At 35.7% G+C, this 26,296-nt stretch overlaps 1 protein-coding gene and 1 long non-coding RNA gene across 2 annotated transcripts in view; one reads left to right on the plus strand and one right to left on the minus strand.

Annotated features, from left to right (window-relative positions):
* The window catches only part of LOC133526197 (uncharacterized), a 714,530-nt gene that overhangs the window by 406,785 nt on the left and 281,449 nt on the right, over positions 1-26,296 (minus strand). Inside the window, exon 3 of the mRNA XM_061862709.1 lies at positions 21,531-21,576. Coding sequence (XP_061718693.1) covers positions 21,531-21,576 — 46 coding nt within the window. The remainder of the gene's footprint in view (positions 1-21,530; positions 21,577-26,296) is intronic.
* LOC133526294 (uncharacterized) lies at positions 11,046-13,056 on the plus strand. The gene is made up of 2 exons (XR_009800713.1): positions 11,046-11,370; positions 12,121-13,056. It is a non-coding gene; the product is annotated as an uncharacterized LOC133526294 (long non-coding RNA).

Genomic DNA, 26,296 nt, shown 5'->3' on the forward strand with positions numbered 1-26,296 from the left:
AACGATATATATAATATATAAATATTTATAAATACTTAAATACATAGAAAACACCCATGACTCAGGAACAAATATCCATGCTCATCACACGAATAAATGCCCTTACCAGGATTTGAACCCGGGACCATCAGCTTCGTAGGCAGGGCCACTAGGCCAAACCGGTCGTCAAATGACACGATCTATACCTTAACAGCGCTTACATATTTGACTCGTCAAAATTATAGACAACAAAACGATGAAAGTCATACACATATCGTCATACAGCTTACGTCGCAGTTATCAGAGAACAATGTTTGGAAGAGTCACTCACAGTCAGGAATCACTTTGTAATGGAAATATTTCAATTGGAGATTAAGTTAAGTTGTTCTTCTTGCTAGCGTTTTTCCCGGCTTATTGCCATGGCTCTTGGGAGCCTGGGAACGCTTGGCAACTAATCTCGAGAATTGACTGGTAGGCACCAGTTTTTACGAAAGCGACTGTCATCTGACCTTTCAATCCAGAGGGGAAACTAGGCTTTATTTGGATAAGTCCGGTTTCTTGACGATGTTTTCCTTCACCTAATTTATATCGGTATTTATATAACAAGGGCCTGTTTCACAATGTCCAAGTAAAGTATTGGATAGCTAATCAACAAACAAATTAATTAAGCGGGCATCTCGCTCGTTTTTTCCCAGAACGTGCAAGTTGTGGAATGAGCTACCTTCTGAGGTGTTTCCCTTGCGCTATGACATGGGGTTCTTCAAGAATCAGGTATTTAGGGTTCTCAAAGGTTGGCAACGCATAAGAGGCTCCTCCGATGTTGCTTATGTCCATGGGCGGCGATGACTGCTTCCCATCAGGCGGCTCGTCTGCTCGTTTGCAGCCTATTACATAGAAAAAAACCAGAAAAAACTTCCTGCAAAACTTAGCACTTGATCTAAGATTGTGATATTTATTCGTATTTATTCGTCAGATAAGTGGCAAGTAGCTTATTCCGGACTTTACTTGGACATTGTGAAACAGATCCTAAGTTGTTAAATTACTAAATCGTTCTAAACGAGGCTAAGCTTAGTACAGAGTTGTAAGCCAGTACAGTGCGAGGACTTAATTTGAAAGCTTTTAGTTATTTTACAAAATGTGTACAGCAGCTATTAAAAAGGTCTGTTGCAGAGTAATATTACTACTACCACGTTCAAATAGAAACTTTATGACAACGTATTATGGTATTATGATAAAAATTATACTTAAATCAAACTAATTAATAGATAAAAATAATACATCGTGCAATAAGGCCTGATTTTGTTAAATTAAAATAGAATGCGTTGGCGAATCCAAGTTTCTATTAAGCGTGCTCGACTATTAAATATGACAAATGAATGACTATCAAATATTGTTTTTGAATTCCCGATATAATCATGAACAAGATGCATAACTGCCTCAAAATTTCGGGAGCTCAAAAACATTATAAAATGTACCTAGTCACGGTACATATCCCGGTTGATTGAAGTCTAGTGAAACCAACCGTGAATCATTCAAAACTGTTACTTGAAAATCAATTTGATTTTATAATAGAATTATAGTTTGACTGCATAAATGATAATGTAAAAACTCACCGAGTTACTTAATAAAACTGTACCCCTAGTGTAAATAAATTCGATTTCGAAACGTGACGTACGCGTTTGCGTTTAGTCTCATTTTGTATTGGATTTAAAAAGAGCGCGCCAAGCGGGACGTTTTGGAAACTCAAAATCCTATACAAAATAAGACTTAACGCAAACGCGTTCGTCACGTTATGATGTCGATCAAATTTACACTAGGGGTACTGGTATACATTTTTAACTACTATCTTCAATATACTAGTAGAAACAGCAACGCATTGGACTGACCATCAACAGACCTTATTTCTTGACCTTAAGGTTCATGGATACCGTAAAACCACCCAACTATAGTCCAAAGCTCCCAACTATGGTCCACAAATAAACTCAATTATTCTCGTTCAGGTGTGTATTTTACTATATTTTTGTAGTTCTAAGGCAAAGTATGTTTATAAATGGAAGGTAAAACTAGGAGTAAACCAAAAGGAACATTGGTATAGATACTTAATTTCCTTTTGAACTTGTGGACCATAGTTGCAGTATTGGACTATAGTTGGGTAGTTTTACGGTAGTTAATTAACAGTCAACTATTATCTTAATTATCTATTTCAAGCTCGCGGGTCACCCAGCCAGGCCTACTCGTAAGATAACGATGCTATCAAAGTCGGGAGTGGTTGTCAGCCATAAATTCTCCCAATGAGATGTGGAAACTTTTAACCAGAGCAGGCGGTGTTAGGGTGACCAAGGAAACTGTTGACTTAGTACTTAAGATTTTTTTTTTTATTATAGAGGAGGCAAACGAGCAGACGGATCACCTGATGGTAAGCGATTGCCGCCGCCCATGGACACTTGCAACACCAGAGGGGTTGTTAGTGCGTTGCCAGCCTTTAAGATGGGAGTACGCTCTTTTCTTGATTATAGTCCTGCAAAAACAGAAGGCATATATCTACTGCACGTGAATATATAAAAGAGGACGTATTTACTTTATCATTCTAGTAGATAGCTGCTTGTGTGTGTGCAAGTTAAAAACAATTATTGTATTAATTTTCATTAGTAAAGGAAAAAAAATTAACATTCACCGCATTGGGCAAGTAAAAGGGATTGCTTTGCAAAGGGATTTCCTCCCGCGAACGCTCCGGCTGTGGAATGAGCTCCCTGTCGAGGTTTTCCCACGGGGTTCTTCAAAAAAGGAGTATACAGTACAGGTTTATTAAAGGTTCGGCAATGCGCATGCAATACCTCTAGATTTACAGGACATACATAGGCTACGGTGATTGCTTACCATCAGGCGGGCCGTATGCTTGTTTGCCACTGACGTGATATAACAATATTCTTTAAATTTCATGTATATTAATTTCATAGCACACTGGAAAAACAAAGAAAAAAGTTAACGGTACTTTACAATTCGGACTACCTCTTCGAGCTTCACCGTCTCTGTCACCGGCTTCCGACACATCGGAAGGAAAGAACCCAAGCGATATGTTATGTTACCGTACAAAACGTTCAGCTATTTTTTACGGGGGGTAGCGTGCACACAGTCGCACTTCACACACACTACATAAAAAATAAAAATAAAATAAATGAAACATAAAAAATCCAATATGTAATGATGACAAACATACATAGGAAATAATGCACATCAAAGACAAATTTTGCACACCTCGATGTCTTTTTGTGTACGGACGAATCAGAACATGCACCGCGCTTTGCATAGTTGGGCATGTGCTTCGACAGAAGGGAAATAGTGCGAATGCCAGAAAGGACTACTACGTTCCAGCCCAGTTAAAAAATCCAAGTGAGTTTTAATAATAAAATAATGTGTGTTTTTTACACAAAACCATTTAATAAAATTTGTATACAATTTAGCACACATACTGTGCGTTTTGGATCACCTCAGTTAATACTCATATATTATATATTATAAAACATAAAGTATAACGAAAATTCATAAAAAGGTATGGCTAACATTAACAGCACCAGCTGCTCCTTATACTGAAATAATACAAACACAAGTCATCGAAATACAGAAGTAAGTTTGAACATCCCAACTTATCAGACGTCAAATTCCTTGTGCAGTGAAACGCATAAAACCGCAAGTGCAAATAAAATGAGTTTTCCTATTCCGTGGTCACCCCAGCTCGTAACAGAGAGGTCGATGGCGTCTCGTTTCACGGTAGATAAATCAGTTCGTCGCGTAAAAATGCACTCCTACTTATACACCCTCCTTCAACGTTACCACAACCAATATCTTGCTATCTGAGAAATTTAGTTATAGTGGTCTTATTTAGATAGTTTGAGAACTCACATGCACGTTTACATTTGTACAAAGAATTCAATCAATCCATCAAATACAGCCAAATACTTACAATTCTTAACATTATGGGCCAGATACAATCATGAGGAATGACATTACTTTAAAGAATAAATAAATAAATAAAATAAATAAATAAATAAATATTATACGACATTATTACACAAATTGACTAAGTCCCACAGTAAGCTCAATAAGGCTTGTGTTGAGGGTACTTAGACAACGATATATATAATATATAAATATTTATAAATACTTAAATACATAGAAAACACCCATGACTCAGGAACAAATATCCATGCTCATCACACGAATAAATGCCCTTACCAGGATTTGAACCCGGGACCATCAGCTTCGTAGGCAGGGTCACTACCCACTAGGCCAAATCGGTCGTCAAGAAACGGCATTACTAGTGGTAGTGATTGGAATGAAGGAATGACGGTTAGTAATGAAATTAGTTTAAATATCTTGCTTCTGTATTGGAGTTATGTCAATATTATGACATTACATTTGACTATCGGTCCGATTCGGAGAATGATTAAGACACGTTTAAGATCTTGGAAAGATCTTTAAAAGATCGATAACTAAACGACATGTCAAAAGTGACGTTTATTTCGATTCCGCTGTGATCCCAATAGGTAACTATCTACGATATTTCTAAAGTCAAAGTGACATTGGTTGCCCGAATCGAGCTACTTCTGTCAACATACATACAAACGATATCTAAATGAGAACTTATCTAAACTAGAACTTATCGTTATCGTATTTCATTCTTCGAATCGGGCCGAGCGTAATGATATGGAATGATGGAATTACGAATGACAGACAGAATGACGGAAAGTATACATACAAGTATACACTTTAGCCTGCCTAGTAATTAACAAGCAGTCGGTATATTCTAAATTTAAACGTTGAACCTTAACCAAATTATTGGTAGATAGGTAGTCTTTGAACTTGATACTTACTTCATACGAATGTGGGTGCAGTGAGAAAAATAATTCAAAAGGAATGACAATTATAAAAATAATTTAAAAAAAACTATTAAGATATCACTGATATCTTAATCTGACACGCTCGAGTAATTCAAAAAATCCTCTCTCGGGCTCCCTTACCACTAAAAATGAGAACAATTTTCCAAATTTCTAAACGTCAAGTTATTCCTAATTGAATTTGAACGGCCGCATAGGTCATTAGGGGTTATTCTTAAATAATTATGTACCCTTTCTGAGCAAATTGCCCGCTAAGAGCCTTTAAACTCATTATCTCCCACCTTGCCTTCTTTCTGTTAAATTAAAAAACGTTAAATTTTCGTTAACGAGGAAGGTTCTTTTTTGTTAATGTTAAGTCTTTAATGATCTTGTTTTTTTTTATATATAAGTTTTAATAATTTCAAATATTTGATAGGTACTTGGTGAGATGGGGTATTTGTATTTATAAATAATTGAACATCTTATATAAACTCCCCTGATGTCCATGGGCAACAGTAAACGCTTCCCATTAGGCAATTAGTCTACTCGTTTGCCTCCTATAAAATAAAAAATTGTAACACGAAGATAAAAATACCGAAAAATAAACACATCTGATTTAAATAACTTTCTTTTTCTGAGTTGATTGTAAAATTTATATAATTTATCGTGCTTATGCGTTTTTTTTACTACAAGCAAAAATGGCTTAATTAATGTTTTTTCCTAATACCTGATAGATCTTTTTACTAAATATGTATTTTATAACTTTCTACAGGTAAACTTAAATAACAAACATTCATTTGAATAGAAATAACACATAAAATTGTTCAAATTTTGCAAAAAGCTTCAAAAGCTACACAATAGGGTTGTCTCCATCTACAAATCTTAGGGCAGAATTGTATCCCAATAAATTCTTTTGGATCATAAGAACACGTTAAACTACTTTTAGGGGACCTGTAATGACCATATTTTTGTAAATATTGAATTTAAAATATCTTTTGGCACACGTCACGTGACCAAACACGAAACGTCTTTGAAGATTCTGATGACGTCACAACTCTCGGATTGACACTGTTGACAGTTAGGCGATAAACAACAAATGACAAATGTCAGTTGACAGCTCGTATCTTCTACGTGTGTATGTAGTTATGTGTCAAACCGTAAACTGTGACGACACACAATTTTCAAAGAGCGTTTTGGGCGCGAAAGCATCCGTCAAAATATATTTTGTTAATTTAACATATTTAAAGCCGTTTTTAGTATAAAAGTTAAATGTTAGGGCAGTTTCAAAAAATTGGAAACAACCCTATTGCAAATTCAGAAAACGCAAAGAACGGAAACAAAACAGATGAAAAACAACAAAAGTATCACAAAAACACAAAAATGCCATGAAATTTCCAAATCCCTTTTTAAGTCTCAAGAAAATAAAACATAAGTTCCGTTCTCAAATGCAATCGGCAACAAAATAAAGCACGACGCACACTGACATTAAACAGATTTCGCGCTCATAAAATCTGTAATTTGAATTCCTTAAGACCGAGGGGTTGTCTCCTCTATTACTCATAATAATGGCCGTTGCGTAGTGCGAGCGACAATATACGAAGCGGTACGATAAACATTTATTTTAAGAGTTATTATACATACACAAAAGAATAATGAAAACGTTAACGTTGCCAACAACAGTTTGTTCAACAGTGGATAAAATATAGCTTCAACAGTGGACATGCCGCCCTGCTCGTAACCCTGCATAATCTGGGGGAGGGGGGTGGGGGGTTGATAGTAAGGATATTATTTATTTATGTAAACTTTATCTTTAAATACAAAAAAGTTAGGTACAAATGGCGGACTTAGTGCCTAATGGTATTCTCTACCAGTCAACCATCGGGCTAACAGAGACATGTAAATATACATAAATATATATATATGTGGATATGTCCAGGGAATTTTATTTATTACAACATCAAAATCGTCTGTTAGAAGTTTAGTTCTACATAAAACTAGCTTAAACAGTGGACAGCCGCCCTCCATAACCCTGCATAATCCGGGGGGCGATAGTAAGGATATGGCCAGGGAATTTTATTTATTACGACGTCAAAGGCGTCCGTTGAAAGTAAAGTTCTACATAAAACTATAGCTTTGACAGTGGACAAAATATAGCTTCAACAGTGGACAGCCGCCCTCCTCGTAACCCTGCATAATCCGGGGGGCGATAGTAAGGATATGGCCAGGGAATTTTATTTATTACGACGTCAAAGGCGTCCGTTGGAAGTAAAGTTCTACATACAACTATAGCTTTGATAGTGGACAAAATATAGCTTCAACAGTGGACAGCCGCCCTCCTCGTAACTCTGCATAATCCGGGGGGCGATAGTAAGGATATGGCCAGGGAATTTTATTTATTACGACGTCAAAGGCGTCCGTTGAAAGTAAAGTTCTTCATACAACTATAGCTTTGATAGTGGACAAAATATAGCTTCAACAGTGGACAGCCGCCCTCCTCGTAACCCTGCATAATCCGGGGGGCGATAGTAAGGATATGGCCAGGGAATTTTATTTATTACGACGTCAAAGGCGTCCGTTGAAAGTAAAGTTCTACATACAACTATAGCTTTGATAGTGGACAAAATATAGCTTCAACAGTGGACAGCCGCCCTCCTCGTAACCCTGTATAATCCGGGGGGCGATAGTAAGGATATGGCCAGGGAATTTTATTTATTACGACGTCAAAGGCGTCCGTTGGAAGTAATGCTTACATAAAACTCGTTTTAACTCGCGCCATTCGTGGTTCGATTCACTTATTGCATTTTTATAAGGTTTAATACTTGTTTTAAAGATTTTCAAATAATCCTATCGCTATTTAAAAGTAAGGATCGGTTGCACCCATCATAATTGGCGGACTAATTTTTACGTTAATTATAACAGTTTACTTGAATTCATTCAATTCGATAATGTTTTATTCCCTGAGGCTAATCCAAACGCACGTTTTGAGATCAACTGATATCTGAGGATACCATTTGGTTATCATTCGCACGTCCCTTTTGCCAATACTTGCCCCTACATAATAGCATGTATTTAATATGTACAGCCACATATTATATAGTGCCAACAACATGACTCTAGCTGGTGACCGTCCACAGTGGAGGCATATTGTGCAGACGCAGGTGCGTGAATTCGCAGCCAGGCGACGCACAGAACTGGACGCTAAGCGTGATGAGGTAAAATTCAGACCAGCTGTGGCCATGACATATTAGGTCGGAGGGGTGCTGACCTGCAGGCAGTGTGGCCGCACATACGCTGCTAAGATTGGCTACGTCAGTCACCTGAGAGCGCACCAGCCGTAGAAAGCAGTCGCTGTGGTCGAAAACGGCTAGGAGATGATGATGAGCAAGAGCGAAACGCACGGGCAAAAGTATCAAATCTTTTTGATGTCAAGATATAAGTTTGAAATGGCTTCCAAGACAAATGTATTAATCTGTATCTATTCTGGTTCTTGCTCTACGTAACTTATAACTGAAATTCGTTTTATTCAATAAAAATGTTTTATTATCAGACCGTAGTTATTGTACGTTTAATGTTAAATTAACAATTATTTACTATAACAAAATACCGAGTAAAATGTAAATCAAAAGTAACACAATATCAAAACGAACTCCACCCTACAGAAAACCGCAGCCAAATAACACTAGACCTTACTTATAGTGTTGTGTTCCTGCCGGTGAGTAAGGTTGCCAGAGTTCATCGAGGGGTGGGAGGGTTGTTAGGGTCGGCAAAGCGCATGTAATTCCTCTGGACTTGCAGGCGTACATAAGCTACGGAAACTGCTTACCATCAGGCCGGCCGTATGCTTGTTTGCCACCGACGTAGTATTAAAAAAACTAACAATATTAGACAGAAGTAACATTGGTTATTCTTTTTTAAGTTTAATCATTTAGACGAATTTAACTCTGAAATTTTACACAGAGCTACACCGCAGTCAGTTTAATTTATAGCTATCACCCAGGCTTTAATTGGTACACAATACGTATAGATGTAATTGCAGCCAGACACATTTCTCAAGCATAACAAGGTAATGTTTAATTCAGGGGGAGCTCGGGCTATAAATAACGGGAACAAATTAAAAAGTCCGGGCGACGGGGGGATCCCCGCGGCGTTCGTACGGGAATAGTTTTAATAATATAATCCTATTATAAAAGCTGTGTACATGATTTAATACTCATTATAATGTCACTATTGCCGCCATAATAATAGGTATAACTATATTTACCCCTGAGACAAATTCTCTAATGTTACAAGAACTCAAGGAGATCAACTGATTTTCGAGAGATCGTACATACGTCTTAATGTTTAATACAATCGGCACGATTCAAACTTTAAGGTACATCAAACATTTGATAAAGATACGATATGGATTAGATAAGGCAGTGTCGAAAGTGATGTTTCTTCAAACAAAAACGTTACTTTTGACACTAACATATCCAATACATATCGTATCTTTAGGAAATTTTTGACGTATCTTAAAGTTTGAATTGAGCCAATTAGCTAAAAAAAATATGGGTGAACAAATATGAGTTTTTCATTTTATTTATTTCGATTAATAAAAATAGTCTTGGCGCTAGTGGCCTAGCGGTAAAATGTGCGAATTTCGAACTCGCGGGTTCGAACCCGGACTCGTACCAATGAGTTTCTCGAAACATAACTATATGTACAAAATATCATTTTATATTTACCAGCCGCTTTTCGGCGAAGGAAAACCACGTAATGAAACCTACACACAAAAATAGTAAAGGCCACCGATGTGGGTCAGCCAACTTATATTTTACTTTATACAAAAAGAGGGGTAGGGCATATAAAATAAAGTTAACACTCAGAATAAAAGTCGTATTTACATTTCCGTTTCCTTCAAACAGTTAACAGTCGTTCAAAACACGATGCCAGTTAAACTGTCGACTCTGTTAGCTAATCAAGACCGTATCACCCCGGAAACGTTTAACAGACGTACAGAACAAACGCACGTTTACTACAAAACGTTAACAAAACCATTCAAAAACTGGGATTGAAAATACACACAGTCTCGGTTTAAGTGACAAGACATGAGCGATAATAAAGTTGTCTAACGACAATTAAAATGGAAGTAATCTCCTTTCAAATTAATATTTGAACATGACACATAAGGCTACCAAAGTTTCTTTTTCACCCAATGGTTGATTGGTAGGGTAGAGTATGCCTTAAGGCAGTCCATCATTTGTACGTTCTTGTATTATGCAGTCAACTGCAGAGAAAAGGTATAGAAGTTAATATTATATAAGCAAGGTTAAATAAATAAATAAGGCTTCTAACGCTTAATATATAACGATAAATATCGGTTATTTCTGTTTTACTTCGAACTTTCTTAAGAACTTTTTTTGTAATTGTTTTATTTGGCGTTTTCAGATGGCGTTTATTGATCAGAACTGGTTTTTATGATCCTTTATTGGCTAATTCGTTTCTAAGTAGATGACAATTCTACGAGTCGGATGACTTTATTTTTACTTGTTTGGTAATTTCTTTAGATAGGTATTATTTTGGTGGATTCATTTTCAATAAATTTCATTTAAGCATTTTTGATTTAAGTATATTACTAGGGGAAACTATTTTGTGCCATGATTTTGTCATATTAGACCAATAGTGGGACCGGATTTTTGCCCTATAAGTTTCGATAATTCTAAAGAGTGAAAAGTGATGTTTATCTGGTATGGGACATATTTTTAAGCATATTTGTAATATATGAAGAAAATTTAGAACGAGCGTTAGATATAAATAAGGTATTTATGTATTTTTATTGATGAATTTTGAATATTGAATTAAAGTACAAAATTTAAGCATCGTCTTTTATAATATGTATGAGGCTTTATGCTATCAAATTTTTAGAAAAAAAATCAACGTGCTACTTTGTCAAACTCAAATTAGCTTATTATTTTGTCAATATTGAATTAAAGTTTAAAAAATCCACAATATCATATCTAAATTCTTAAGTTAATAGGCAAGGCAAAAAATTAGAAGAATAGGATATGTGCTTTACAATTAATATGCGTTTTTTGTCCTGTAAGATCTAATATTGAATTAAAGTCCGTAGAGATAAGTCTATTACTATAAAATAATATATGCAGCCATTTTATGGAAAGTAAGAAATATCTGTGTGTAGCTTGCATTGTATAGTCTGTCAAGCAAAGTCTGTCAGTAGCAATGTAAAGCAAACTGAAGTATGGCAACACTCACAGAGCAGTATTGCGCTAAGAAAAGCAGCAATGTACATCGAACCGAAACATATTTTTTTCCGCTGAGCGCGCTCTTCGTACGTCAACTAAAATTGCAGCTCGCGGTTTATTGAAGCATTTGGAAATTGTTATTATTATGAGAGGGACAATTTAAACTGGAGTAAAAACGATGTCAATCAATATGATAAACGAGATCAAAAAATACCTATTTGCAAACGGACTATGCTGGAGAAAATAATGTTTGAATCAAGACATTGCTTCCGCAGGTAGCTGGATTTTAATATATTATCAGATTTCTCGGTTGGAATTCAATATTAAAGATATATCACGATAAAATGCAATACAAATGCTCCTTTATGCAACCTTCAAAAGCTAATTAGACATATTTAGGTAGGTACAATCGAAAAATATATCAATAGATTGAATTAAAATAAAGGTTTGTATGCTTAGTAAAAGGTGGACGCAAAAGGCGAGCGCTCGCATTCTCAGGCGCGGATACAAGGGGGGGGCCATAGGGGCAATGGCCCCCCCCCTAAAACCCTGGCTCTCACATTACTAAATTGAGTAAAAATTTTTTTTACCTTATTTTCTGTGCAAAAATATATGATTTTCTCAAAATGGCCCCCCCCTAAGCCAAATCTTGTATCCGCGCCTGCGCATTCTTAACCTTTGGTATGCTTAGGAGCAGATCTGCTACATATATATTCAACTTAAACATGAAGATGTCATAGCTAAATAAATGTAAAGGTTAAGGCATTTGCACTTGAGTACTTTTTACCAAACGAGCTGTTAGTAGGTACCTATACTACTGAATTTAACTAGAATAAAACAATCCATTGTTTTATATAGGTAAATATTAAAACCTAGGTAAGTAACCCCTGAGCCATCACTGGCAGCGGTAGCCCTGGTAGGGTATCACTGTAACTATTCTTGTCACAATTGCAGGGCTTATTAAATATCAAATATCTGGACTATTTACATCATTTCATCATCATCATGGTTTTATTCTGTTTTAGCAAACTTAGAAGACAAATAGGGAGCAAAGAGAACATGAGCACCACGGTAGAAAGCTGTTTTTAACATCAGTTCAGAAACTGAAGAAGCCCAAAGAAAATAATTATGCCACTTGTTAATTGTAAATTAGTGTATTTCTCTTGAACAATGTCACATTCACATACCAGTGTAATTTTGAAATGGTTTTACAATATATTTATATAAATATACAGATTAAAAATAAATAAAACACAACTGCAGATATTTTGGTGTTCATTTAATTTCAAGGCAATTAAGATACGGGTCACTTTAGCTTACTTACACTTAATTCAGGCCATTCATTGAAAAAATATCATTAAGTTACCAATGTTACTGGTCCACTCCAACCAAGCATCAGAATACTTTGTACCTAGTCACTTATTGCATCTTAAGCATAAAACAGATCTGTTTGAAAATTTGTAATTTCAAGTTTAAAGTTTCCATTCCAAGTTTCAAAATGTATTCTTATAGTAGTAGTTACACATAAAACTTAGTCTAAAGCAATTTGCCTAATTTATAGTACAGAGATATTCCAATATCTCTGAGACCACTCTTACATGCTAGCTTGGTAAGGTTTTGCTCACACTACTGTTTTTATACAGGCTAAAAATGTTAGATATTTACATGTATTGGCTAGATCATATTTTATATGTAGATATTTAAAAAAGTCATTTAGATATCAGGAGAATGCTGTTAAGAAATTTTATTAACTTTCACATTAGTCTATTCAAGACTTGTCAGGAACTGACACAATTTCAGGTACTCAAAATATTAATAAAAGATACCTTGACAATGGAAACTTAACAACTTCCACTCATGTGAGTAATATGGAGTTATATTGTTTCTGGATAAAAGAAGGTATGATTTAAATGTTAAAATATTTTTCTAAAATTATGCACACTGAATAAATTATTTTAATTTATTGAACAAACAGGTAAAGCGACTTAAAACTTCTTTTAAATAGGTACATACCGACTTCAGAAAGTATAAACTAGGATTTTCCATAGGTATACATGTGCAATAGCTGAGTGCATGAAACAAATCAGCCTAAATAATATATTTTCGTGATGATTAACAAACGGACAACTTTTACAATAATAATCTAAACTATTGTCCCAATTTTTTTAGTTTTTTTAATTAACAAGTTTATTTTTCGTCTTGTTTGCGTTGTACACGTATGTACGTAAACCGCCGTAGGTAAGTTTTGTATGAAGAGAAACTTTTACGAACGCCTTATATTGGGCGAGTTTTAATCCTGCAACAAACATATGGAAGTATTAGGTTGATGTTGCGAAAGAAAGTAGGTATAATCAAGGTTCTTAAACGTCTTAAGATTGTTTAAAAAAGTTACCTTTGAAAATATTTGAGGACTTCGTCTGTTGATATTGGGAACAATCGAATCAGTTGCGGTTTCGAGGGCACAATTCGTGGTCTTATTGGATATATTTAGGCATACGTTTTATCTTTATTTAAGCCTTTTAACCCTGAAACAGAAAAAACTGCACATTATCTTAAAAATTCTCCGGGATCTTGAAGTAATTATCATAACCTCAAAATTTTCTAATGGTTAAGATCAACGAGCATGATTTTACTTACATTGTAGGCATCTTGACTTTGCTTATGGTCATGCACAATATTATTTAATATATTGATATTTATTTTAATGCTGGGAGCAGAAATTTCTCTTGAATTAGCACCGATTCGGAATGTAAACAAACAAGATGGACGATCCACATTCTACAGATAAAACACAGATTACACGCGATTTTGGAATTATTCGAACACAGTGTTGCTAGCCCGCGATTTTTCAAATTTGCCGCGTTTTTCTACTGACAAGATTTGCTTGACCAACTATAATAGTAAAATCAACTTAAAAAGGCGCGAAATTCATAACCACGCCGCGCTGGTCCGTCAACATGTCGGCTCGGCGCGCGGGAGCCTATCGTAGCCGACCTAGTGAGCGATAGATACCTCGCCCCGCCCGCGCCCCCCGCTCAGCTTCGCAAGCGCTGTTTGTCTTTTCTTTCAAATCATTCATTTGTTTGTTTATCGTGCACATAAATTAGATGCGGACATTACATGAATTTAATTATAGAATAAAAGTTATTTTGACTTCAAAATGAGTGAAAAATGTTTGATATATGTACTGTACTGACTTAGTAACAGAAAAAACGAGGAATTGAGCAGCTAATAACTGCGAGCAAATAATCTTTCTTGGTGATGGGAAAGTTAAATATTTCTACGGGAAGGAGGAACTACGTTTCCATAAAAAGTGAAGATTATACATTGAGTCGAAGGCTATACCGGCGTACAAAAGACTAATGGAGGTGGCATCAGAGGGCTTACCGCGAACCACGTTCGACGTGTTGCCTCCCTGTCATACTTACGTACGAATTTACAAGTGCGACAGAGAGGTAACACGTCGAACGTGGTTCGCGATAGGCCCTCAAATGTACAGCCAAGTGACGATGATGAAAATTACATTTTCAAAACTTTTGTATTTTGTTACCATTGTGTTAGCCGCCTGTACTTACTTTCAACATATATTAGTAGTTTATGTTACTGTTACATAATAAAAGGCATTAAAATACACGAGTGTGGGCTTAGGAAACGAACGAAGTGAGTTTCTTAAAAAGATCACACGAGTGTTTTAATGCCTAATTATCTTATACCTTTAAACGAGCAATTCTTGTATATATATATTTCCGGGATCTCGGAAACGGCTGTAACGATTTTGCTGAAATTTGGTATATGGGGGTTTTTGGGGGTAAACAATCGATCTAGATTAGTCTTATGTTTGGGAAAACGCGTGTTTTCGAGTTTTCATGCGTTTTTCTTTCGACGCAGAATATGGTCGCTAATTTCGTGTTGCCGGCCACTGTCCGTCTGGTCCAGCGGGTTAAGACGCGGACTGCTAAACGAGTGTTACGGGTTCGAATCTCGCCTGTTGACTAACTTTTGTTTTTTTTTATATGTTCAATTTTATATATAATTTTTTAATTTTTATTGTTTTAGACAAGTTTAATTTAGTAAAAGAATGTAGTTAAGATTATCACCTATACACCACCATATTACAATAAATAGTTAGTTATAACCGAGCAAAGCTCGGTCGCCCAGGTACTGTATAGTTATTGCAGGTAGTTCGCAATCACATTTTTAGCACAGGCATTATAAGAGAGGTATGGGCATTGTAAATATCATCTGGCTCTGTGTGGTAGGGCACAGCACAGCGGATGTCATTCCAGATCTAGAGCAGAACCCAACTGGGGAAGTACCTCCACCTTACAGAAAATCGCAGCCAAATAACACTAGACCCTACTCATAGTGTTGTGTTCCTGCCGGTGAGTAAGGTTGCCAGAGCTCAACGAGGGGTGGGAGGGTGTTAGGGTCGGCAACGCGCATGTAACTCCTCTGGAGTTGCAGGCGTACATAGGCTACGGATACTGCTTACCATCAGGCAGGCCGTATGCTTGTTTGCCACCGACGTAGTATAAAAAAAAACACACACACACAATTAAAATATTTCATACGACATGTGCTAATTATTTGTCTCAGTGTAAACAAAAATATATCATAATTATGATATCAATTTTCAAATTCAAAATGGCGGACATGTTTTATAACTTATTTTAAGAAATTATGAGTAGTTTAAGACTTTAAAAAGCAAGACATTGTTTCTTGCTTCTGTTTGTATATGTATCATGTAGTATTTGATGTTTTCATTATTTTTGAAAGTCCCAAGGGTGCCGATTACGAAAATGACATCCATTATGGAACCCAAGATGGCGGACATTCATTTTTCTTAAAAATCGGTATGGGTGTCATCTCCGTGGTTCTTCGAGGTTCCGATTACGAAAATGACGTCTATTTTGAAATCCAAGATGGCGGACATTAATTTTTCTTAAAAATCGATATGGGTGTCATCTCCGAGGTTCCTCGGGGTTCCGATTACGAAAATAACGTTCATTTTGAAATCCAAGATGGCGGACATTAATTTTTCTTAAAAATCGATATGGGTGTCATCTCCGAGGTTCCTCGGGGTTCCGATTACGAAAATGACGTTCAGTTTGAAATCCAAGATGGCGGACATTAATTTTTCTTAAAAATCGATATGGGTGTCATCTCCGAGGTTCCTCGGGGATCCGATTACGAAAATGACGTTCATTTTGAAATCCAAGATGGCGGAAATTATTTTTTCTTAAAAGTCGATATGGGTGTCATATCCGAGGTTCCTCGGGATTCCGATTACGAAAATGACGTCTATTTTGAAATCCAAGATGGCGGACATTAATTTTCTTAAAAATCGATATGGGTGTCATCTCCGAGGTTTCTCGGGGTTCCAATTACAAAAATGACGTCAATTTTGGCGGTTCTTGTTGGTGCAGATTTCAAAAATAGAGTCCATTTTAGAATTAAAGGTGGTTGATATCACGGCTACACACATCGACACCCATTTCAAAAAGAAGCGTCCACCATATTTATTTTCAAAATAGATGCCATTTTTGAAATCCACACCCCTAAAAACCCAGAAAACAACACCCATGACGACTCAAAAAAGTGACGTCCGCCATCTTTATTTCCAAAATGGACGTCATTTGTAAAATTAGTACACATACATCATACAACATGAAAACTAAAAACATTTCCATCCTCTTTTGGGCAGTTGTGTAAGTCTGTGATAACCCTAGGTAGGTACGGAGACCTTGAGCGGTGTCGGCATTTACGCAAACATCAAAGGCGTCGGCCCACTGTTACTTTTTACACTGTGCTTTTAGTGTGTAAACGAAAACGTCACATGATATATCAAAAGAAAAGTTATTTTATCTTATACCTTTAAACGAGCAATTCTTGTATATATATATAATTATATTTCTGTGATCTCGGAAACGGCTCTAACGATTTCGCTGAAATTTGGTATATAGGGGTTTTTGGGGGTATACAATCTATCTAGATTAGTCTTATGTTTGGGAAAACGCGTGTTTTCGAGTTTTCATGCGTTTTTCGTTCGACGCAGAATATGGTCACTAATTTCGTGTTGCCGGCCACTGTCCGTCTGGTCCAGCGGGTTAAGACGCGGACTGCTAAACGAGTGTTACGGGTTCGAATCTCGCCCGGTGACTAACTTTTGTTTTTTTTTATATGTTCAAGTTTATATATAATTTTTTAATTTTTATTGTTTTACACAAGTTTAATTTAGTAAAAAAAAATGACCTATGTAATAAGAGAAATCGACAATAGATGGCGTTACTCTGTGACAAGTGCTGTAAGGTTAAAGTCGATTGTAAATAATAATAATTGTCAGTTCACATTTTACTTTTTAAGTTTATGTAGATTATCACCACCATATTACAATAAATAGTTATAACCGAGCAAAGCTCGGTCGCCCAGGTACTATATTACTAACTGTACTAGGTTGCCTTTTTAACAAGTTGGTCCAGTCCATGGTTGCCTACATTTTATATAAAAATCGGTTAATCTAGGCGACCATTAACTGGACCAACTTTTTTAATACGGCAACTTTCAAATAAGCTTTCATTTGATATATCATACGATGAAATAACAAACCATAAAACTATCCGTACGCAATCTTACAAGGCAACCTACTTGAAATGTATCACTGTGAATTTTGTCTTACATTTATTTCTTATCAGAAATAAATAACATTAGGGTGCATATACCTTATAACGTATCTCTATATAACTATCGGTTATCAATATTAGCATTAGCGGTTAACAACAACATTCCCCTTAAAACAAATAACTATCGCGAGGAAAATACCAATTCCAAACATCTGAAAAAAATCGGGAAAGAAAAGCTGCAACTGGCTTTTAAAATGGTACAAGGAAGGGTGGTCATCTGTATGAGAATGTGTTTTTTTTTGTCTCTATTTGACCCAATGGTTGACTGGTAGAGAATGCCTTTTGGCATTAAGTCCGCCATTTGTGTTTTTTTTGTTTGTGCAATAAAGTTTAAATAAATAAATAATATTCATGTAACGCGATAACGAATTCTACGTGAACGAAACCGCGGGCAATACCTATTATAGTAACAACAAAATAACAATTTTCTATTGCTATTAATTTAAAACACACTTTAGGATTTTTTTTGATGGACCGTAGACGCAGTCAAGGGCACCCCGCTCCCCACTACCGTTGTTCGCTGCCTTCTGCCACAGCGCGCGGCGCGCGCAAACTTGCCGCGCGTTTGAAACGTAACGTATTTATATAAGCAAGGAATGCATACATATCAGTAATGAGTGTCGCCGTGATTTTATATTTCTAAATTTTTGTTTAGTAACTGAGATCATTGTTGATGATCGATTATTATTAACTCTACAAACTTTAATTCAATATTAGCTATACTGCTTAACCTGAAATCAATATCTAGACAAGCACATTGTCTACATGTCTAACTTTTTACTAGAATACTAAGTTGATCGATAATATCGTAATTTTGCAATATCAGCAACTCTAATTCTATATTTACAAAATAACTCGTGTTTTTACGTTTACCAGAAAGCAGCTGTTCCAGATTTCTAAAAACTGAAAATTGTACATAAATTGAAGTGTTATTCGATATGCTAAAGTTTTCTGTAACTTTAATTCTATATTTACTTAGTTATTAGCAAAAATTAAAATATTTAAATATAACCGAAAGCTCAACCTTAAAATTTCTAACTTTTTACCAAAGTATTATTTAACATACTCCCAATGACATATCAAAAAAGAAAAAACTTTAATATTATCGAAACCCATTTTTGTTCAACCGCTGGTCTATATTAGTTCAAATTTTATTCAATTGTAAGCGCTTTGTTTCTCAATCAAATAAAAATAAATACGCGGAGCGCCAGGGCTCATATACTTGTATTAACAATACTTAACCGCTTCAGCCCCTAGAACGCCCCACACCCCACACCAGGGCATATCTACCCCCAATCTACGGCTGACACTTAATGCTAAATGTTGAACTGCGCACGGAAATTGGGCAAATATGGACGCAATCAAAAAGCTCGTTTAAGTCGTCATGTTTGTTAAAGCTTTGTTTGATAATCGGAACAGATTGGACTGCTGTTTGATAAGGTTCTATTAACGTTTGTCAACTTTTTCCTTTGGTCAATTAACACTTTATGGGTTTTGTACCTGCATCAAAGAAGGCCCCATAGTTACGTTGCATGCTGCATGGGAACAAAAATTTGTAACTCGTAGGTAAAACATACAGAATATCTTTTTCTTTATTTGCCATACCCTAACGGACGTCGGCGACCACCTTTGCCATCTCTCTTTTGTTCTTGGCCATTTTTGCCAGTATGGCTGCGTTATTCACGTTCGTCCATTTCTTAATATTGTCAAGCCAGATGAACCTCCTTTTCCCCTTCCCCTCTTGCCATCAATTTTTCCTTCCAATATTAGTTGTAGTATATTATATTTGTCATTTCTGTATATAAGTATGTCCAAAATAAGATATTTTCCTTTTTTTCACCGTAACCAAAACCTTCAACTTTTTCTCCATTCTTTTTAGTACTTCCACATTCGTAACTCTATCGGTCCAGGATATTTTTAGCATGCGCCTATATAGCCACATTTCGAATGCGTCTATTTTCTTTTCCATCGCTTTATTCAGAGTCCAAGTTTTGCAGCCGTAGAAGAGCACTGATAGTACATAGCACTTTACAAGTCTCCAACGAAGTCTTAGGTTGATATCCTTATTAGTGTATATAGACTGCATTTTTATAAAGGCGTTTCGCGCAATCTCTACCCTGACACGTATTTCCTGCTCCATGTCCCAGTCCTCGTTCAGCCAGCAGCCCAAATACCTATACTTTTCTACCTTCTCTATTCTCTCTACAGAATATACATACCTATAAATAATTAAACACGTTAATTGTACCTTTGCTTTCACAAATAGATAAAAAAACTGATTCGGGTTCTGATTCTGTACGTAATTTTTATTTTAATTATGTTTAATATGAACTTGCACTTTAGTCTATGGTAGTAGCGAACATGGACCCATTCACACGTATACAAGTATGAAATTTGAAAGCAGACAGGATTAAGAAGTACCTTAGCACAAGTAAGTAATTAGTAGGTACAGTAAGATTACTGGCTAATTAATATTTTGTATAAACTGATGAATCCACCAGTAGGACCCTGAGGGCAAACTAGGCCTTATTGGGATAAGTCCGGTTTCCTCACGATGTTTTCCTGTTTGGTTGGGTTGGGGTTGATGGGTTGTTGGTTTTGATCCCACGACTCCAACTCTTACAGCTAGGCTACCAGCGCTTCAAAATAAAGGTTGAAATTAGAATGGAATGAGCTACCTTTTTATAGGCTTCTGGGCTGCTAGAGGTTACACAAAAGATTTCCCATCAAAATTGTAATAAAAAAAATCGTAATACTCATACAGCTACCTTACCCCACACTGAGTGCCAGGGACCCGCGCGCAGATTATCTGTTCCTAATCGCTTTCCTCTACAAAGCAGGAAAACGCTGGGATCTGCTACGAGCGTAGCGCTACGAAAACGTTGACTACGTTGAAACGTTGTTTAATAATAACTACTTAAAAATTAGGCAACATAAAAGTAAATTCCAATATGGCCGTGCGACATTATTTATACCCGATGTTATCGCTATAATTGCCTCGTGAATGACTCGCTTATTTTTACCTTTTTTGTACTGTTCACTGAAGTTTGAGGCTTTATTAATTTAGAGTTAGGAAGTAGATCCATTAATTAACTGGCTTTTCATTTGTGAGAGTTTTCGAAATGAAATTATTATTGCCTTGTTTATTTTCCAAGTAAAATGAGCGCTTGGTCACGGTCCTTTTTGGGAATGTAGTTCTACAGCAAAAAAATATCATTCAACCTAAACTTTATAAAAGCTTTTACCTGTTGCTTTTAGAGATAATTCGTTTCAATTCCTTTAAAATTGTAAATTAATATTATTCTAGTTTATTTAATCCTGTAATTAAAACAGGATTAAATAAAGTTTAAGGATGAGTCACGCTAGAATGGTCCAGACTTGGGTAGAGGCTTCCGACACCTCGTTTTCTATGACGATCATCGGTGAAACTGTCGTATGGCGTGGACCGGAACCATTATTTTGTATATTTGACGGTCTGTCTGGCCTAGTGGCAATTATTTGTGTGATGAGCACAAATATTTGTTCCTGAGTCATGGATGTGTTCTATGTATTTAAGTATTTATATATTATATATCGTTGTTTAAGTACTCACAACACAAGCCTTCTTGAGCTTACCGTGGCGCTTAATCAATCTGTGTCGGAAGTGCTGTAATATTTATTTATTATTATTATTATTATTGCATGAGTCATCCTTTGCTATGACATTTTTATATAAATACTTATAATATTGACACTTTAATGAACTTCTAACTTACCTGCGGCTGGTGAGAGTTTCGTCACAACGCCCCATCTTGATTTCCACTGCAACAAATAAACAACGAATTAATATATTATATTAATTTTTGAACATAACGTCTGCCGCATATCCCCGGTGAAGTGGGCCATGATGGGTACTGAGTGGGACCCATGGAACACCATAGATGGTGCAGGCCGGGATGCAAGCAGACCGAGAAGGAGATGGCGAGACGACTATAATAAGTCGAATAGAGGAAACGAGGTCTCTATCTAGCAGTAGGATATTAAATTAAGGTAATAAAAAAAAATCAAACAAATATGTTTCATGTAGTGGTAGTAAGCACTTTATACACTTTTTTTTATTAGTGCTAAGTTGAAATACATTGTGATATTCGTTATTTATTGAACTGATTACTTATAAGAAGTTATCTACTAGTGATTTTTGTATTTTCATCAACAAATCATTTACATTTAATAAAGTAACTGAGCTTTACTACTACTACTAATATAATATAAACTACTTAATAATTTTGTATACATATTACATTTTAATTATCCAAATTACACAAAAAAAACATAAGAAACTTAATACTAGATTACAGGACGATATTATAACAATTACTAATTACACAATTAAAGAAAAATTAAATTAAAATATAAATAATTAATTTAACCACTTTATTGAACACAATATGTATTATAAAACATTCATATTTAGGTACAAAGGCCTTTATAGATAATCTTCCAGCTAACTTCAAAGTTAACTTTTTTTTTTATACTACGTCGGTGGCAAACAAGCATACGGCCGGCCTGATGGTAAGCAGTATCCATAGCCTATGTACGCCTGCAACTCCAGAGGAGTTACATGCGCGTTGCCGACCCGAACCCCCTCCCGCCCCTCGAGCTCTGGCAACCTTACTCACTGGCAGGAACACAACACTATGAGTAGGGTCTAGTGTTATTTGGCTGCGGTTTTCTGTAAGGTGGAGGTACTTCCCCAGTTGGGCTCTGCTCTAGATCTGGAATGACATCCGCTGTGCTGTGCCCTACCACAAAAAGCGAGATGACATTCACAATGCCCATACCTCTCTTGTGTACGTTTAAGGACGTACCCGGGTCCAAAACCTTAGCTTACCATGTACAATAAAGAATTGAGAACTGAGTTTCGCCACAGATATATATTAAAACAGAATAGGTGTCTAAGTGTAGTGTCTTAAACGGAGAACAATCGTGTAAAGACACGATGTTATTAGACAATACTTGGTACCTATTCTCGAAACCACTATTCTTCACACCAGTATAACTTTGATCTCTGCATCAAGACTCCGATATCGGGAAGCGCATCCTGACTGTAATATCAGGTTATAAACGATCTGGATTTGTTATGGATATCATCTATCAGTCTCAAAAGCGACATTTCTTCAACCAGAAACAACTGTTTCTTTGGACACTGAAAAATCATAAATATCCTTAACAAATCCAGACCTTATTCGTAATCTGTTATTACAATTATAATACGCCTCCGATTTAATTTTACATATATTTATATTATATTCGTATTTAGTCCTGGATAATTTAACAGTGAAGTATTTCTAGCCTCGCTGTCCTTTTAACGCGTAAGTAATCCTATCATTAAATAATGCCAAATTATTTCGTCTCGGTTTAATTCCAAAGTTTTTTTCATGTTTGTGGCTGAAGCTGTATAACTATTTTTAAAAAAAACATCTAAAATGGTGCAAAGATCTTCTTTATCTCGCAACATTTAAATACTCAAGTTACACCGATTTCTGCGGGCCTAGATAAGATGAAAATCGATGATAGAAAACGCCATTCGTATCTTAAATAATCTATTGAAATAGTCTCGTCGCTTGTCGTAGCCTCTGTCATGAATGATTTGAACGAATGATTTATCATCTCGATACTTTTTTTCTTTTCGTTTGTCGATTGTCGATGTACGAATGTCATATTGGCTAGGCTCCGAGTTGAGACAGGAGCGTGCGAATATTCGTGAATAGCAAAGATGGCGGCGATAGCGGGCGCGTGTTCGTGAGCGGTAAACTGCACAGTTTTATTGCACTGCGCCTCTGTCGGCGATTTGTCTGTGCCGACTAGGTAACTAACTACCTAAATAGTCATAGTCTTATATACGTAAGGGCTATTGTTGACCAACAACCAGCAGTAGGTATATGTATGATAAATTAATAATATATAATGAAAAGTTCATCACACAAGCACACACACATACACACACACACACACACACACACACACATTACTGATATTGTATACGTATATACTTAATTAAGCAAAATGATTATCCAATTTTTAGATTTGTGTACCAACTAACCTTTGCTGCATTTCTAAAAATAGAGGTGGTTCCCTGATCCCTATAAGACAGGTTTACCTAGTTTAGGGCTCAGGACACTATTCCTAGGCTTTCCAACAACAATAGAATGCTTCTAAAAATGTAATACTTTTCTACTGTGTAATAAGCTGCAATTTTGATACCTAAATAAATCATTTTTCATTTTAATTTTCATTTTCATTTTCAAATAAATTTAAAACTTGACTAGCTCTCATATTTCATATATAAAAGGCAGCTTAATTTAATAAACTTGTTAAACCAACGTTTAAATTATCGATAGCTTTCATGACACTATACTGCATACCTACTTAAAACATTTACTTAATACTATACGAACGTACATTTGACATCAAAATGATATCTAAATTATGTCCTTTAGTTATAATTCGCGCGTGCCATTCTCTCTTACCTATCCGTACGGGTGTGTAATGTTTAATATAATTATAAAAAAAACTATCATACACTTGCCATAATGCCGTTTCATATAATATATCATTAGTTGTTTTAATTCTTTCAGTCATTTAGGCAGGTACATACCGTACATAGCAGATTACCTGTTAATAATGGTGATTATTCTTATAAAATAATTCTACAATGTCATCTAATGTCAGTATTAATATGTATATGTACGTTGATTTTGTTATATTATGATTTCATATAAACCGTCATTGATATAATGCCTATTTTAATATATTTTAACTAGTATAAAGGCATATTGTATAATAATGGCTATTGTTATATTTTAATATAACGTTATATTTTATACAATCAAAAACATTATATTTTAGGCGGGGTCGCAGTTTTAACCTAACCTAACCCACTTTTCTCGGAGCCATTTATTTTTATTGAGTCCTAAATATAATTATAGAATATTACTAGTTAGAACAAATATGTTTATGTGTATGTAATAATTATTGAAGTGTATATTAGACGAAGTGTAAATATACCCTAAACCATTATACCAAGAATAACATATTTAAAATTCCAAATGAGGATATTTCAAACTAAAATTTATTTATTAAAAATAGCAATATACATAATGGATATATTTCTAAGTGTGTTATATGAAAAGTAATTATATTAAACGTAGTGAACCCTGGCCGTACATGTATTGGCACAAATTGAATCGGTGCGAGCGATTAATCTAATTAAATCGTCCCTTATCATTACAGGAAATTCTGTCGAATTGTTATAATCCTGACAACAAAACAATCAGGCCCCTATTTAGTGAAGCATGAACGTGGGTCGAGTGTCCCGATTAAAAACCCCTCTGTCCAGGACAGCAGGGATCAAAGAACGTTGTACGACGATGTCTAAAGAAAAGAAAAGTAAAAAATAGCCAGGAAGTTATCTTTATTTTGGTATTGACCGGGAGGCCAATTCGAACTTACATTTAAATGTCAAAATGATATCTTAATGATGTCATTTTGATATCATTAAAAAGCGCTGGTGGCCTAGCGGTAAGAGCGTGTGACTTGCAATCCGGAGGTCGCGGGTTCAAACCCCGGCTCGTACCAATGAGTTTTTCGGAACTTATGTACAAAATATCATTTGATATTTACCAGTCGCTTTTCGGTGAAGGAAAACATCGTGAGGAAACCGGACTAATCCCAACAAGGCCTAGTTTATCCTCTGGGTTGGAAGGTCAGATGGCAGTCGCTTTCGTAAAAACTAGTGCCTACGCCACATCTTGGGATTAGTTGTCAAGCGGACCCCAGGCTCCCATGAGCCGTGGCAAAATGCCGGGACAACGCGAGGAACAAGAAGTCATTTTGATATCATTCGCGTGTGCATTCCACTCAGTGTAAGCGCAAGCGAGACACATGGGCAAATCACATTAAAATCACACTATAAAATCACATTATAAAATCACACTATAAAATCACATTATAAAATCACACTATAAAATCACACTATAAAATAAGATATTTTCAGGTTGTTTGTTGGATTCGGTTTGTTTCTAATTTTGTACATGCAGTAATTTTTGTCTTAATAAGTTAGAATTGGCCTTCTGAAACAGCATGTACAAAATTAGAAACAAAGCTAATCCAACAAACAACCTGAAAATTAGATCTATTTTGATATCTTATTTTGGCGTAACCTTTTAATACTTTGACGAATCTAATTTTTATATTTCTGAATACTCATAGCCACTTTATTGTTTTAAAATGTTTGCAAAAGACAAAAAACAAACAGATGATGTAATTCGGTGCTCATTAACGTATATTGTGACGACCGGTTTGGCCTAGTGGGTAGTGACATTGCCTACGAAGCTGATGGTCCCGGGTTCAAATCCTGGTAAGGGCATTTATTCGTGTGATGAGCATGGATATTTATTCCTGAGTCATGGATGTTTTCTATCTATTTAAGTATTTATAAATATTTATATATTATATATATCGTTGTCAAAGTACCCTCAAC

Source organism: Cydia pomonella, chromosome 16, assembly GCF_033807575.1.
Source record: "Cydia pomonella isolate Wapato2018A chromosome 16, ilCydPomo1, whole genome shotgun sequence".
NCBI classification, from domain to species: domain Eukaryota; kingdom Metazoa; phylum Arthropoda; class Insecta; order Lepidoptera; family Tortricidae; genus Cydia; species Cydia pomonella.